Source organism: Nicotiana tabacum, chromosome 17 (genome assembly GCF_000715075.1).
Source record: "Nicotiana tabacum cultivar K326 chromosome 17, ASM71507v2, whole genome shotgun sequence".
Classification (NCBI taxonomy): domain Eukaryota; kingdom Viridiplantae; phylum Streptophyta; class Magnoliopsida; order Solanales; family Solanaceae; genus Nicotiana; species Nicotiana tabacum.
In genome coordinates this window covers 106,656,165-106,669,742 of record NC_134096.1, presented here as the reverse complement: position 1 = coordinate 106,669,742, position 13,578 = coordinate 106,656,165, and the positions used below count along the sequence as shown (strand labels likewise).

The window sequence follows — 13,578 nt, the reverse complement described above, 5'->3', positions numbered from 1 at the left end:
TGGACCGAGGAGAAAAGAGGATCGACGGGAAGAGGAGTGTACCATGAGAGAAGCAAGAACCTCTTTCAAATATACAACATGGAGTGTGTGCTGCAAATGCTACCAGTGTGTGGAGCATGTAGCCAGGGGATGATTGTCAGTTGGGCCACGGAGCATCCCGTCTGTGGCACGACTCGCTAAGATGCATTTTGCATAAGAAATTAAATACTCCATTTTTACTTTCCTAGTACTCTGAACCCATTTTTCAAATCAGAAGTTAAAAAATTCCATGGCAAACCTATAAAATTAGTCCAGCACTCCAGCAGGCCTCCAACACATAATAGAAGGAATCACTCACTCAACCACCTTGGAAATTCTTGTGCGGGAACAGTCAGCGCATTACCTTTTCTCTTCTGAAATCCGTAGTGCTATTTATAGGTTTTTCAAGTCATCCTAATGATGGAAACTAAGGGGACGTACAATAAAGCATAGGCTTATATATACTTAGCTCCCCTAGTAAATCATATTCTGGCCTGCATTCAACTCAAAACGGCACATTCAGATCACCTTTCTTCCTTTAATTACATTCCTGCTGATTCTCAAGGTACCTACGTATAAACGCTCCTTGCTTTTTGAATCGTTTTTTCTCTGTTTTTCTGTTGTTACCCGTTCCATGGTAGTCCTCCAATGGTTGTTGACTTGTTTCAGGAAAGATAGCTAAAACTAATTTCTCTGAGGATGAACAAGAGTTGATAATCATGTACAATTTGGCTGGAGAGAGGTTTCGTCATCTCATTTTCCATGTTCATATTTACTGTTTTTACTTTTGTTAAAGTCCGTCCGTTTGTAAAACTAATGATAATTGGTAGTCATCATCAGATTCAGGTGGTTGCTTATAGCTGGGGGAATCCCCGGGAGAAGTGCAGAGGAGATTGAGAAGTACTGGAATTCTCTCCTCTACCAGTCAATAAACCGTGTCATTGATATGTCCGGAATTGGTCATTTTGTTTTCCACGAGTCATTGCTAATAATAAAGGCTAATCTAAGTAATTTTTTAGTTCCTTTGCTTTTTATCAACTGCAAACAAGATTCAAACCATCCGGGTTGCTCAGAACGATCTAAATTAGTTACAGAACTAAGAGCACTGCCCTTAAACCTTTCAGGATACGTATCAATGACAATTAAACCTTTTGTCAATACAATAGACAGTGGGCGAAAGGTAGGAGAGACCAAAGCACAAAAGAATCAATTGTGAAGACTGTCTGATTTTTTTAATATTTTCTTTTTTTCATTGGTAGTGAAGACTGACTGAAATTAATGTTTCCAAAGATCAATTTCTAGCAACTCAATCACTGCAGCTCTTTAAGTATTATACAGAATTAACTGCTTCTCATCACATTTGATAGCATTCACAAAGAAAGAACAGTTCTCTAGGATAAGAGTGCTGAGGTAACAGCCAAGTTAGATCGTTCATGTCCCCATCATACATTGCTCTGTTTGTATAACTTGGTGTCAAGAACTTGCTTTCCACACATTGCACATACTCCTGCACAAGAAGAACACTTCAGAGAGAACACAAGGAAACGATACAATGATATAAATCATTTGCAATTCCAAACTACTCTTCATTACCTTTACTATAAGCACAGGTATGACAGTACTTGCCATCTTGATGCACTTGTTGCTTGCAAATCATGCACTTTGTATTTCCATAAGGTGTCCACCTGCAATACAGCCAGTTCTCTGGTAAGACAATGTCAAGAGCATGGCAAATGCCCAAGACTAACCATAATCAAAGTGCAGTCGTACAAAGCATTTTATTCAACGCAACAAATTACCATAGGATGCTGATAACTAAAGAATGATATTTGTTGCATTAACACAAACACAAGCACTTTAGAGCACTAAGTGCGGAAATGGCTCAACATAACTCATTGCAATTTGAATAGAAGAAAATGACCCTACAAAGATCTCTTGTATTTTATTTTAGATCTCCTACGTGTAAAAATAAAGATCTCCTAGGAGATTTGACGTAAAACTAAAAAGATTGTAACTGACAACAAAACCAATTGACCCCCTCTAGTTCAGCTAGCTGCTTATTACTTTTAGTATTGCAACACAATGATTTCTGGCTTGTCATTTGAGATTTCTAAAACTTCTATTCATTTTGTGGTCTAAAAGAAGCCTACTTGATCCAATACTCTTCGCTAGGTGGTAAATTGCATTCTTTCTCTTACTCCACAAGCGGGGCTCCATCAGTAATTCCATGTCTCATACAAAGAAACTCCCGGAGAATCACATTGTCCTATTTGTGCTTTTATAAACAAAAATTATTACTACTAAATAAATGCGCAGCTGTTCGGTTTCGAGCACGTGACCCTTGGATTGATGATGAACATTGTCGAATACTTAAGTCAGGAAAATAGCGAAGTTCTAAATAATACAGAAGAACATCTGAATGAGCTACAGTCTTATCCACAGAATCTTATTATGGAATAATGGGGAAAAAATCACGAGTAACGAAATTTGATGCAGTGACCAACAAAACCTACAGAAAGAACACTAAAATGTTTACCCAAGATGGTTTTCCCATTATCAACCTAAGCCATTGGTCTACACACAAAAATTGAAATATAATAACTAATCATTTCTCATGGTCTTTATAAATTCTTTTATTATAATTACCAATAACAGAGCCTTCCAGAACCACAGCGCTTCAGCATCTCAAGATTTTAGAAGAGAAGCAAAGGTAGTTAATCATCACATTGCACAAACAATCTCCGGAAAAAAAAAACAAATTTACTGAGGGCATACAAGTAAATAAAAAGACAAAAAGGCATCTTTTTTGCTACTTAAAAGTAAGGTGAATCACAACTATTCATAGTTAAAACTATTTCGAAAAATCATAGTCAAATGTTAAACATTTGAATTTGTCCTTTTTGTGGTTTGAGTTGCATTTTGATGTCATGATCCAGAAATTCTTTTTTGCTTTATTTTCAATATGCCATTATTCTCCCACTCATCTCTCACAAAATTAATGCCGGTCTCAGCTAAGGGACTATCTTCACCAATCTTGTGTAGGGAAGGGGTCTTGAAATCAAACTAGCTAATGGACTACAACCACAACTCAACCCTGACATGCAAGAATTTTGAAAGTGATGTGAGTACTGACCACTATCATCAAACCCTACACTCCAGCATCACAAACTTTTCAAACTCAACGGTTATAACGAAAGAAGGATTTACAAGATAAACTTTTCAACAGAATGATCGTTTCTATGTTAATAGCCCAATTCAATTAGTCTCCCTCTCCCTTTTTCCCTATTTTCACATGGTATCCAAGCTTCTACGATCTTTGGTAGAGACCCAATAACTTACCGTAGGCACTGACCATTCATTCATTTACTAGTCTTGTCTGTTTGCAGTGACCATTCTGCCAGCACCACATCTCTTTACATCTCTATCCTATACAGTATTAATTATGATTTCCTTAGATCCTCTAGACTTTTACTACAGTAATTTAGGCAGACCTTGTTATGTTTAGCTCAATCATCAGTTTATATCAGATGCCTCTTAAATAAGACAACCGGATCCTCATACTATATGAAACTGGAGTATAGTTCAGTCTAACTAACCTAAAACACAAGATTGCAACCTTAGAGTTAGCAAAATTGAATTCACCTCAAAAAGTTTAAAGATTAAAAATCTCAAGAATCAGTTGTGTATCCAAATTACTGTAGTAAAACAAAAGAAAAAGACTTGAACTTCTCTTTTAGGATACACACTTTTGGATTCTGTCCTCTCCCATATCACCTATTCAATCTTTTCCTTATATTTTCTATTAAAAGAAGTACCCAAAACATTATCATTCATAATTAAGCTAACAAAAGATCTCAGCCAAATTAATTATATTTCACCATCTTAAGTTAGCTTCATATTATGTCTCTTAACCTTTCTCCATAAAGTTAGCTTCATAATATGCTCTAACAACATTGATTCAACAGTCGCACACTTCATCCAATTACTTGTAAATGATACAAACAATAACATATCTATATGCACTAACGACATGATTCAACAGTCGCACATTACATCCAATTTCTCATAAATGATACAAACAATAACATATCTAAGATTAATACTCAAGTCAGTAAACGGTATCCATATAAAACTATGTCGGATCTTTCCCGAAACACAATTTATATAATCAGATCTAGAACAGACAATTGAGGTACATGTCAAGTATCGGCCTGGGATCATGTCTTCTTAGGACTATTCTAAATGTACGATGCAATTTCGATTGACCACAACTAATCAGTTTATATGACCAGCATTACAAAAAAACTGACTCTCTTGTTACAGAATTGGCCTTGGAAGCACATATGGAAAACTAGACTGCCTACTAAGGTAATATGTTTCGCATGGACAGCATTGAAAGGGGCGTGTCTCACTCAGGATAATCTAATCATCTAATCAGGAGAAACACTATACTGGTCAACAGATGCTACATGTGTCTCCATAACCCAGAGAGCATTAACCACCTATTCCTTCATTGTCCAGTTGCAACTGACTTATGGAATTTCTTTTATTCCATTTTTGGATTATCCTGGGTCACCCCTCAATCAATCAAGGAAGCCTATGATAGCTGGTTTTTGTGGAAAGTTGATAAGGCCATCAGAAGGATATGGAAAATGATCCGAGCAACTATTTTTTGGTGTATCTGGACAGAGAGAAATCGCAGATGTTTTGATAGTATCTCAACTCCAACATGTTTCCTGAAGGCTAGATGTTTAGTTAGTCTTTTTAGTTGGAACTTCATGACCCCTGTTACTAGCACCGACTATTTTTTGGACTTTGTTAGCTCTCTGATCCTAGCATAGCTTTTTTTGTATTAATAGAGCTAACAGTCATCTCTCTTTGTAACCTTTTGTTTCCTTATGCATCTTCTTGATGCCTTTTCAATGATAACAACTTACTTCATTAAAAAAAAAAACTGACTCTCTTAGTTCACTAAAATTCCTACTAGAGAAGATGGGAATTGAGCTATGAGTGATAAAAGTTTGGTATGTATCAAGTAGTAAAACGAGTCTCAACAAACCGGCATCACTCTTAAATCAGAAATTCCTAGACGAAAGCAAGCATATTATCTCTGTTAGTTTCTTTTCCTCTTACAATTGGTCGAAGGTGAATAACAAATAATACTCAAGGAGCTCACTATCAAGACGATGAGTATAAGTAATGAGTTTAAGTTCTATGTATGGATGGCGTAAAAAATATTTAGGCAACAATTATAAGGTAATTACAGGCACGTCTTTATGATAATCAGTAATTGGTTATCTGGTAAAAATAGGAGCTAACCTGGTAAATCCATAAAGTGATTAGCCAAAAAAAGAACAATTAATGAAAAAGTAACCTTTTTTTCTTGGAGAGGAGTTTGTTCTCGTTAATCTTACGGCCGCCGCCTTCAGTAGTGTTACTGGCACCTTCTTTCCATTTATCAGGCACAATCACCTTCGACAACTTCTTCTCACCTGCAGAATACAAATTTACCAAACCCTAGGTCTAAGTCAATTGTACCAGAAATTGCTTGGGTAAAAGCATGCATTTAACATAAGAGAAGCTAATGAAGTAATTTGGGGAAAAAGAGAAGAATTTACACCACTTACACTTTTCGCAAACCATAATTGCACTTCGCGAGTTTGATCGATTGAAAGTAAGCGCGCAGAAAGAGAATTTCTAATAGCGGCCAAATTCGTATTTGGGGAAGAAAAGGAATAACCGATGAGAGAGATGGGTATTTATATATGGAGACGGTGCGGTTGAGCTCACAGGGAAATATATGGAGTCGCGCGTAACAGCCGCCCGATTAAATACTTGAGCAGATGAAAATACTATTTACTCCTTCAGTTTTGTTTTGTTTTGTTTTTTCTTGTAATATTATTGCGACTAGCATAGTTTTTTCATAAAATTTTTAATAACTTTACAACAACAACAAACAAACAAACAAAAAATCAGTGCAATCTCACACGTAGGGTCTGGGGAGAGTAATATGTACGCAGACTTTTTCCCTGCCTTATAAAGAAAAAGAGGTACCCTCGGCTCAAGAATAGTGAAAAGGACACAATAAATAAATAGTAACAATGGCAAGGAAATAAGATAACAGAAACAAATAGCACAACATGTAATAGCAAAGAAACTAGGAATACGAAACTATGAGAGAAGTGCAAAAACTACCGGCAATAATGCCATATCATCTAACAACAAGGAACTCGGAATAGGAGAATACAAGACTAGTACCAATACTACTAGTACAACTAGAAGAGACTCTCAACTACATGTCAACCCACAACCCTAATTCTCGATCTCCACACCATTCTATATCGAGGGTCATGTCCTCGGTAACTGAAGTGTTGGTTTATTTATACTTTATAATGCAAAGTCAAAGATTTCTTTGTAGTCCCTTTTTCCTTCTTTACTTCTTTGTCTTTTGTGAAAGACAAAGTGTCTCTCATTGGTCGTGGAAAGTCTTTTTCTTCACTTTATAATGAATTACTCTTTGTTGGGCTTGTAAAGAGCTAGTAAAAGGGAGTGGTCTCGCGCACATAAGAAGTTGGTCCTGAAGGCAAAACGGGTCGATTTGCCCCCACCCCCTGCGCGCGAGATATACGTGAGGCCTAATCCAAATTTGGTTTTGCTAAAATTATGTCCAAATTCTTTCTCTTTGAATAGGATTTTGTAACGTCCAATTTAATTTTTGTAACAGCCATGATTTAATTCTTTTAACGGCTCCATTTTAATTTCTGTAACAGCTACAGCTTAATTTCTTCATCTGTAACTGTTCAGCAGCTTTGCCTACAAAAGGCAGCCTTCTTTGTGAATAATCCAACATAGAAAAACACATTCATCTTCTTTTCTACTTCAACCAAAAATGGGCAATTGTATTGTGCAAATTTCAAACTTTCAACCACGAGTGCACGTGTTTGGAGGTATTGTGGAACCTTAGGGAGCGACCGGTCTTAACGATTTGCACTCAGTCGGGCCGAAATCGCTTTCAAGGCAGTGGCTTACCACGACACAGTATTTTTCGATAAGTTGTTCTTGTTTCCATCTTGCTCTTAGTCAGTACTATCTTCTAATTTTTCTTACAATTTGAAAGTGATTCTTACATAATATATTGACTAATGGCTACCACTTTGAACAAAACACTTTCTGCTCTTGAACCTTTAGATGGAAACAATTATAAGCGTTGGTCCCACAAACTTTTAATTTTCTTTGAACAGTTAGAAGTTGATTATGTTTAGTTTAATGGACCACCTGTTGATGTGGTTGATGATAGTTCTAATGTTGCTACTACTGATGTTGTTGATCATGCTGTTAAGAAAAAAATTAAAAAGTATAATAAAACTGTTTGAGGGCATCTGCTTAACCATATGACTAACCCTCTCTTTGATTTGTTTATAAATTATAAATCTGCTAAAGTTATATGGGACAGTTTGGAGAAGAAATATGGTACAGATGACGCAGGAAAAAAGAAGTACATGGTTGGAAAGTGGATCAAGTTTCAGATGGTTGATGATAAGCCAATCATAGAGCATGTTCACGAGTATGAGAACTTGACTGCTGATGTTTTGAACGAAGGCATGGAGATGTGTGAGATTCTTCAGGCTAATATTCTGCTTGAAAAGTTTCCACCTTCTTGGAGTGATTACAGGAATCAACTCATAAAACACAAGAAGAAAAACTTTACTCTTCTAGAAGTGATCAGTCACATGAGGACTGAGGAAGCAAACAGTCTCAAGTATGAGGAGTCTGAACGACTTAAGGATAAGATAAAATCTCTCTCTCTCTCTCTTAATTCTTCTAAAGTTAACCTTGTGCAATCTTCTAGTACTTTTGTGAAAGACTAGTTTAAAGTAAAACAGAAGAAAGGACATGTGAAGAAGTAGAATTACTTGAATAAGCCAGAGGGCCATATTCAAAAGTCGAAAGGACCTTGCTATGTCTGCGGCAAAATTGGTCACAAGGCCTTTCAGTGCAACCAGAGACAAGGACAAAGCTCTAAGTAGGGAGGAAAAGCTCCAGTCCAAGCTAACCTTACTGAGGGTGATGATGTCATTGTTGATGTGGTCGTTGAGGCGAACATGGTGGCTAACAAGACTGACTGGATATTGGACACAGGCGCTTCAAGGCACCTTTGCGCCAACAAGGAGCTGTTTCACGACTTTGAGGAATCTGATGATGGCGAGTGTGTCTACATGGGTAACTCCACTACAGCTGGAGTTATGGGTAAAAGAAAAATTCTCCTTAAGTTAACTTCTCGTAAAACCTTAGCTTTGAACAATGTTCTGTATGTACCCTCCCTTCGTAGAAATTTAGTTTGTGGTGCGCTTATCAACAAAGTAGGTCTTAAACTTATTTTTGAATCTGATAAAGTTGTTATTTTTCGTGAGGGAGACTTTATTGGGAAGGGTTACCTTAGTGGGGGGTTATTTGTACTAGACATCGCTCAAGAGATTACTAATAATGCTAGTACTTTTAATTCTGCTTATATTGTTAAGTCTATTGATTTGTGGCATGGTAGACTAGGTCATATTAATATTGCTTCTATTAAAAGACTTTTAAAAAATGGAATTAATTCCTGCAGTTAATGTTGATAATTTTTCTAAGTGTCATGTTTGTGTAGACGCAAAACATACCAAAAAGCCTTTTAAGAATGTAACTAGTAGAAAGACAGAATTGTTTGAACTAGTACATTAAGACTTAGCAGATTTCAAGAACACTGTTAGTAAGGGTGGAAAGAAATACTACATCACCTTTGTAGATGACTTTTCTAGATACACTAAGGTATATCTTCTTAAGTCAAAAGATGAGGTTGAAAGCATATTTTTAAAATACAAGGCAGAAGTAGAGAATCAATTAGACAGAAAAATCGAGACTTAGGTCTGACAGGGATGATGAATATAGTACTAATACTCTAGAAGTATTTTGTGAGAAAAATGGTATTATACATTAGGTTAGTGCTCCCTATACTCCCCAATAAAATGGTGTAGCCGAACAGAAAATAGAACCCTTAAGGAAATGATGAATTCTACGCTTTTGAGTTCAGATTTATCTGATAATATGTGGGGGGAAGTTATTTTATCTGCATGCTATGTTCTTAATAAAGTCTCTCATAAGAAGTTAGATAAAATCCCGTATAAGTTATGAAAAGGGTTTGCCCCTAACTTGAAAATTCTGAAAGTGTAGGGGTGTTTGGCTAAGGTTGGTGTATCTGATTTTAAACAAGTAATTGTTGGACCCAAGACTTTTGATGCTATTTACATTGGTTATGCTCAAAATAGTGTTGCGTATAGATTTATGTCTTTGAATGATAATTCTATTTGTGAATCTAGAGATGCGAAATTTTTTGTGCATGTTTTTCCATTGAAAAATAATGTGCCTAGTGATGTGCTTAATAATACTTCTACATCTATGCCTGTTAATTCTCATATTGTACCTTCTTCTAGTGTTACTACTAATGAGCATGAAAATAAACTTAGAAGGAGTAAGAGGCGTAGAATTGAAGCCATCTTTGGTCCTGACTTTATCACTACTTTCTTGACTGAAAATATTGATCTTGATATTTTGAATAATGAATTAGTATCAATCTTTTTAATAGAAGAAGACCCTAAGATTTATAATGAAGTAACGAGGTCAATAGATGCTAGTTTTTGGAAAGAGGCCATTAAAAGTGAATTAGACTCTATAGTTTTTAATCATACTTGGGACTTGTCTGATTTGCCTAAAGGTTGTAAACCCATAAGTAGCAAGTGGATATTTAAGAAAAAATTGAGACATGATGGTACAATTGAGAAATATAAGGCTAAACTTGTTATTAGGGGGTTTAACCAAAAGAAAGACATTGATTACTTTGACACTTATTCTCCTGTGACTAAGATAGCGACTATTAGAACTCTTGTTACTTTAGCCGCTATTCATAATTTAGTGATACATCAAATGGATATTAAAACGGCTTTCCTAAATAGTGATTTAGGGGAAGAGATCTATATGTCTCAACCTCAGGGATTTGTGATCCAAGGACAGGAGAATAAAGTATGCAAATTGAGAAAGTCTCTGTATGGTCTAAAGCAGGCACTTAAGCAATGGTATAAAAAGTTTAATAACATATTAGTGGATAATGGTTTTATTGTTAATGCATCTGATACTTGTATTTATTCCAAGATGATAGGATCAGATAGTGTTATTATATGTTTAGTATGTGGATGACATGTTAATCTTTGGCTCTAATGTGAATGTTGTTAATGAGACTAAGAATTTTTTGTCTTCTAAATTTAAAATGAAAGATCTTGGAGAAACAGATGTGATTTTAGGAATTAAAATCAAAAGAACTTCTAATGATTTTTTTATTATCTCAGTCTCATTATATTGAGAAAATGTTGAAAAGGTTTAATTGTTTTGATGTAGCACCTGTGAGAACTCCTTATGATCCTAGCATACACTTGAAAAAGAATAAGGAATCTAGTATTTCTCAAACTGAGTATGCTAAGATAATTGATAGTGTAATGTTTTTCATTAATTATACACGACCTGACATTGCTTATGCTGTTAGTAGATTGAGTGGATATACTCACAACCCTAGTAGTGAACACTGAAATACTCTTCATCGTTTGCTAAGGTATTTGAGAGGTATTATGGAGTGGTGTTTGCATTTTAATAAATTTCCTGTTGTTTTAGAAGGTTTTTGTGATGCAAATTGGGTTGCTAACAATGATGAAGTTAGATCCACTAGTGACTATGTGTTTACTTTGGGTGCAGGTGCTATTTCATAGAAGTCTTAAAAATAGACTTGTATAGCACGGTCTACTATGGAATCTGAATTCATTGCTCTTGAGTTGGCAGGGCAAGAAGCCGAGTGGTTGAAAAACTTATTGGCAGACGTGCCTTTGTGGGGAAGACAAGCTTCACCAGTTTCTCTACGTTGTCACTCACAGACGGCAATTGAAATTGCCAAAAATAGTGTGTACAATGGAAAAAGAAGACATATCCATATTAGGCATGGTGCGGTAAAATAAATATTGAAACATGGTATTATTTCCTTGGTATATGTAAGATCCGAAAGAAATTTGACGGATCCTTTAACCAAGGGTTTGGCAAGGAGAGTTATCCTTGAAACGTTGGGGCTAAAGCCCATGGATTGAGGAAGTATGGTGGATACCCGTTTGTGGTCAAACGAAGCCATATGAGACCTCAATATGCACTACATTTTCTATCCCTAAGGCGTGTGGTAGTGCTTTATAAGGTTGAGCTCATTTTGCTCTTAATGATTTCATAGCCTTAAGGTGGTCTATGTGTATATAGACTTGATGGAATCACCTACGTGAGTGTAAAGGTGCGGTCGCCTTTTATGAAAGACTTTGGATGTCTTTCTAGAGCACTCATGAGACCCAAGGTATGTGCATGACCATAAAAGCACTTTGTTAGTATCGCAGAGCTTGCATAAAATTAAGGATATAGTATGTGTTATGGGGTCTCAACTAATATCTATTCAGTTCGAGAGTACTTCACTTTGTGGATATTAGTTGTTGCCTCATTTCACTACGTGTTAATTCAAATCGAAAGATATTGACACTTAAGTGCACGTTCCTTCTTTTGCCCAGAATTGTTCTTATTCTATTTTTGTCTTTGCATTAGTGGGGGATTGTTGGTGTTATTTATACTTTATAATACAAAGTCAAAGATTTTTTTGTAGTCCCTTTTTCCTTCTTTACTTCTTTATCTTTTATGAAAGACAAAGTGTCCCTCATTGATTGTGGAAAGTCCTTTTCTTCACTTTATAATGAATTACTCTTTGTTGGGCTTGTAAAAAATCTAGTAAAAGGGAGTGGTCTCGCGCACACGAGAAGTTAGTCCTGAAGGCAAAACGGGTCTATTTGTCCCCCCTGCGCGTGAGATATATGTGAGGCCTAATCCAAATCTGGTTTTGCTAAAATTATTTCTTTATTTTTTGAGCTTACCAGAAAAGTGTCCCAATACATGCTTACCAGAAAAGTGTCCAAATTCTTTCTCTTTGAATTGGATTTTGTAACGTCCAATTTAATTTTTGTAACAGCCATGATTTATTTCTTGTAACAACCATGATTTAATTCTTGTAACGGCTGTGGTTAATCTTGTAACGACTCCATTTTAATTTTTGTAACAGCTACTGAATGGGGAATGGCTGCTGAACAGTTACAGATTTTATTTTTCATCCATTTCCCATCCACCCTCATTTTAAATTTTCCCCTCTTGAGAAAAATACATCAATCTTCTTTTCTACTTCAACCGAATTTTGGGCAATTATTTTGTTTAAATTTCAAACTTTCAGCCACGAGTGCACGTGTTTGGAGGTGCTGTGGAACCTTGGGGAGTGACCGGTCTTAACGATTTGCACCCAGTCGGGCCGAAATCGCTTTCAAGGCGATTTTGATAAGTTGTTCTTGTTTCCGTCTTGCTCTTAGTCAATACCATCTTCTGATTTTTCTTACATAAAGTAGTGTCATGTCATGCCTAATCACCTCTCCTCAGTACTTCCCATGCCTTCCTCTACCTTTTCTTTGACCCGCTATGGTCAACCTCTCGCATCTCCTCACCGGGATATCGGTGTCTCTCCTCTTCACATGCCCGAACCATCTCAGCCTCGATTCCCACAACTTGCCTTCTAGAGGGACCACACTCACCTTGACTCTAATAACTTCATTCCTAATCCGGTCCTTCCTGGTATGCCGATACATCCATCTCAATATCCCCATCTATGTTACTTTCATCTTCTGAAGATGAGATTTCTTGATTGGCCAACACTCGGGTCCATACAACATAGTCGGCCTAACTACCACTTTGTAGAACTTGCCCTTAAGTCTTGGTGGCACATTCCTATCACACAGAATATCAGACGCAAGTCTCCATCTCATCCACCCTACTCCAACACGATGCGTTACATCCATTAAAAATTTAATATTTTTTAATAACTTTATTAAATATATAATCTGTGCTTTATAAATATTTTTATATATTTTAAGTATGTAAAAATTATTTTTAAAAATTAAGGAATGGATATTTGATAACTCGGAAGTTTGATGATTTAACTATCATACTCTATAACCTAAATCGTAGTATCCAACAGACTTATCAAAACAAAAAATAAGGAGATAAAAATTCGCACGTCTTGCTTTTAACGCCAACTTCACTAGTGTGATGCCCATGACGGAAACTGTTGGGTGAAGAGAATGAGATGGAAAGTTCTCACCAATGAACTGCTGAAGAGAAGTTAACATCCAGGTCGCCTAGAGTCTTACATCGAAATGACAAATCAGTGAACAATATTAAGCCGAAGCGAACAGGGGGTGTTATAGCTGAACTTATAATTTTTTATATAAAGTATAGAATTATATTCAAAAACTTAATAAAATCTCAACAAAATATCTCGAAAGGAAAATTGTTATTTTTAGTTTATGACCCTATTTTTTTTTTCTTACACATGAAAAATTTATTTTTACATATAAGAGATCTAAAAATGACGCTTTCTTAATTTCAATATTGTAAATGGCGATGATGACCCATTTC

At 36.0% G+C, this 13,578-nt stretch overlaps 1 protein-coding gene across 1 annotated transcript; it reads right to left on the bottom strand.

Annotated features, from left to right (window-relative positions):
- Positions 1-1,224: 1,224 nt before the first annotated feature.
- Positions 1,225-5,800, bottom strand: LOC107785391 (uncharacterized). The gene is made up of 4 exons (XM_016606689.2): positions 5,646-5,800; positions 5,393-5,510; positions 1,612-1,703; positions 1,225-1,525 (listed from the first exon to the last, which is right to left on the bottom strand). The coding sequence occupies exons 1-4, from the start codon at positions 5,659-5,661 to the stop codon at positions 1,461-1,463; spliced, it is 291 nt and encodes a 96-aa protein (XP_016462175.1). The 5' UTR covers positions 5,662-5,800; the 3' UTR covers positions 1,225-1,460.
- Between the last annotated feature and the right edge of the window lie 7,778 nt (positions 5,801-13,578).

Excerpts from the sequence above, each read along its gene's own strand:
- LOC107785391 (XM_016606689.2), bottom strand. Across the intron at positions 1,704-5,392 it reads CTCCTCTCCAAGAAAAAAAG|GTGGACACCTTATGGAAATA; the intron begins GTTACTTTTTCA and ends GCTGTATTGCAG. Across the intron at positions 1,526-1,611 it reads TACCTGTGCTTATAGTAAAG|GAGTATGTGCAATGTGTGGA; the intron begins GTAATGAAGAGT and ends CTTCTTGTGCAG.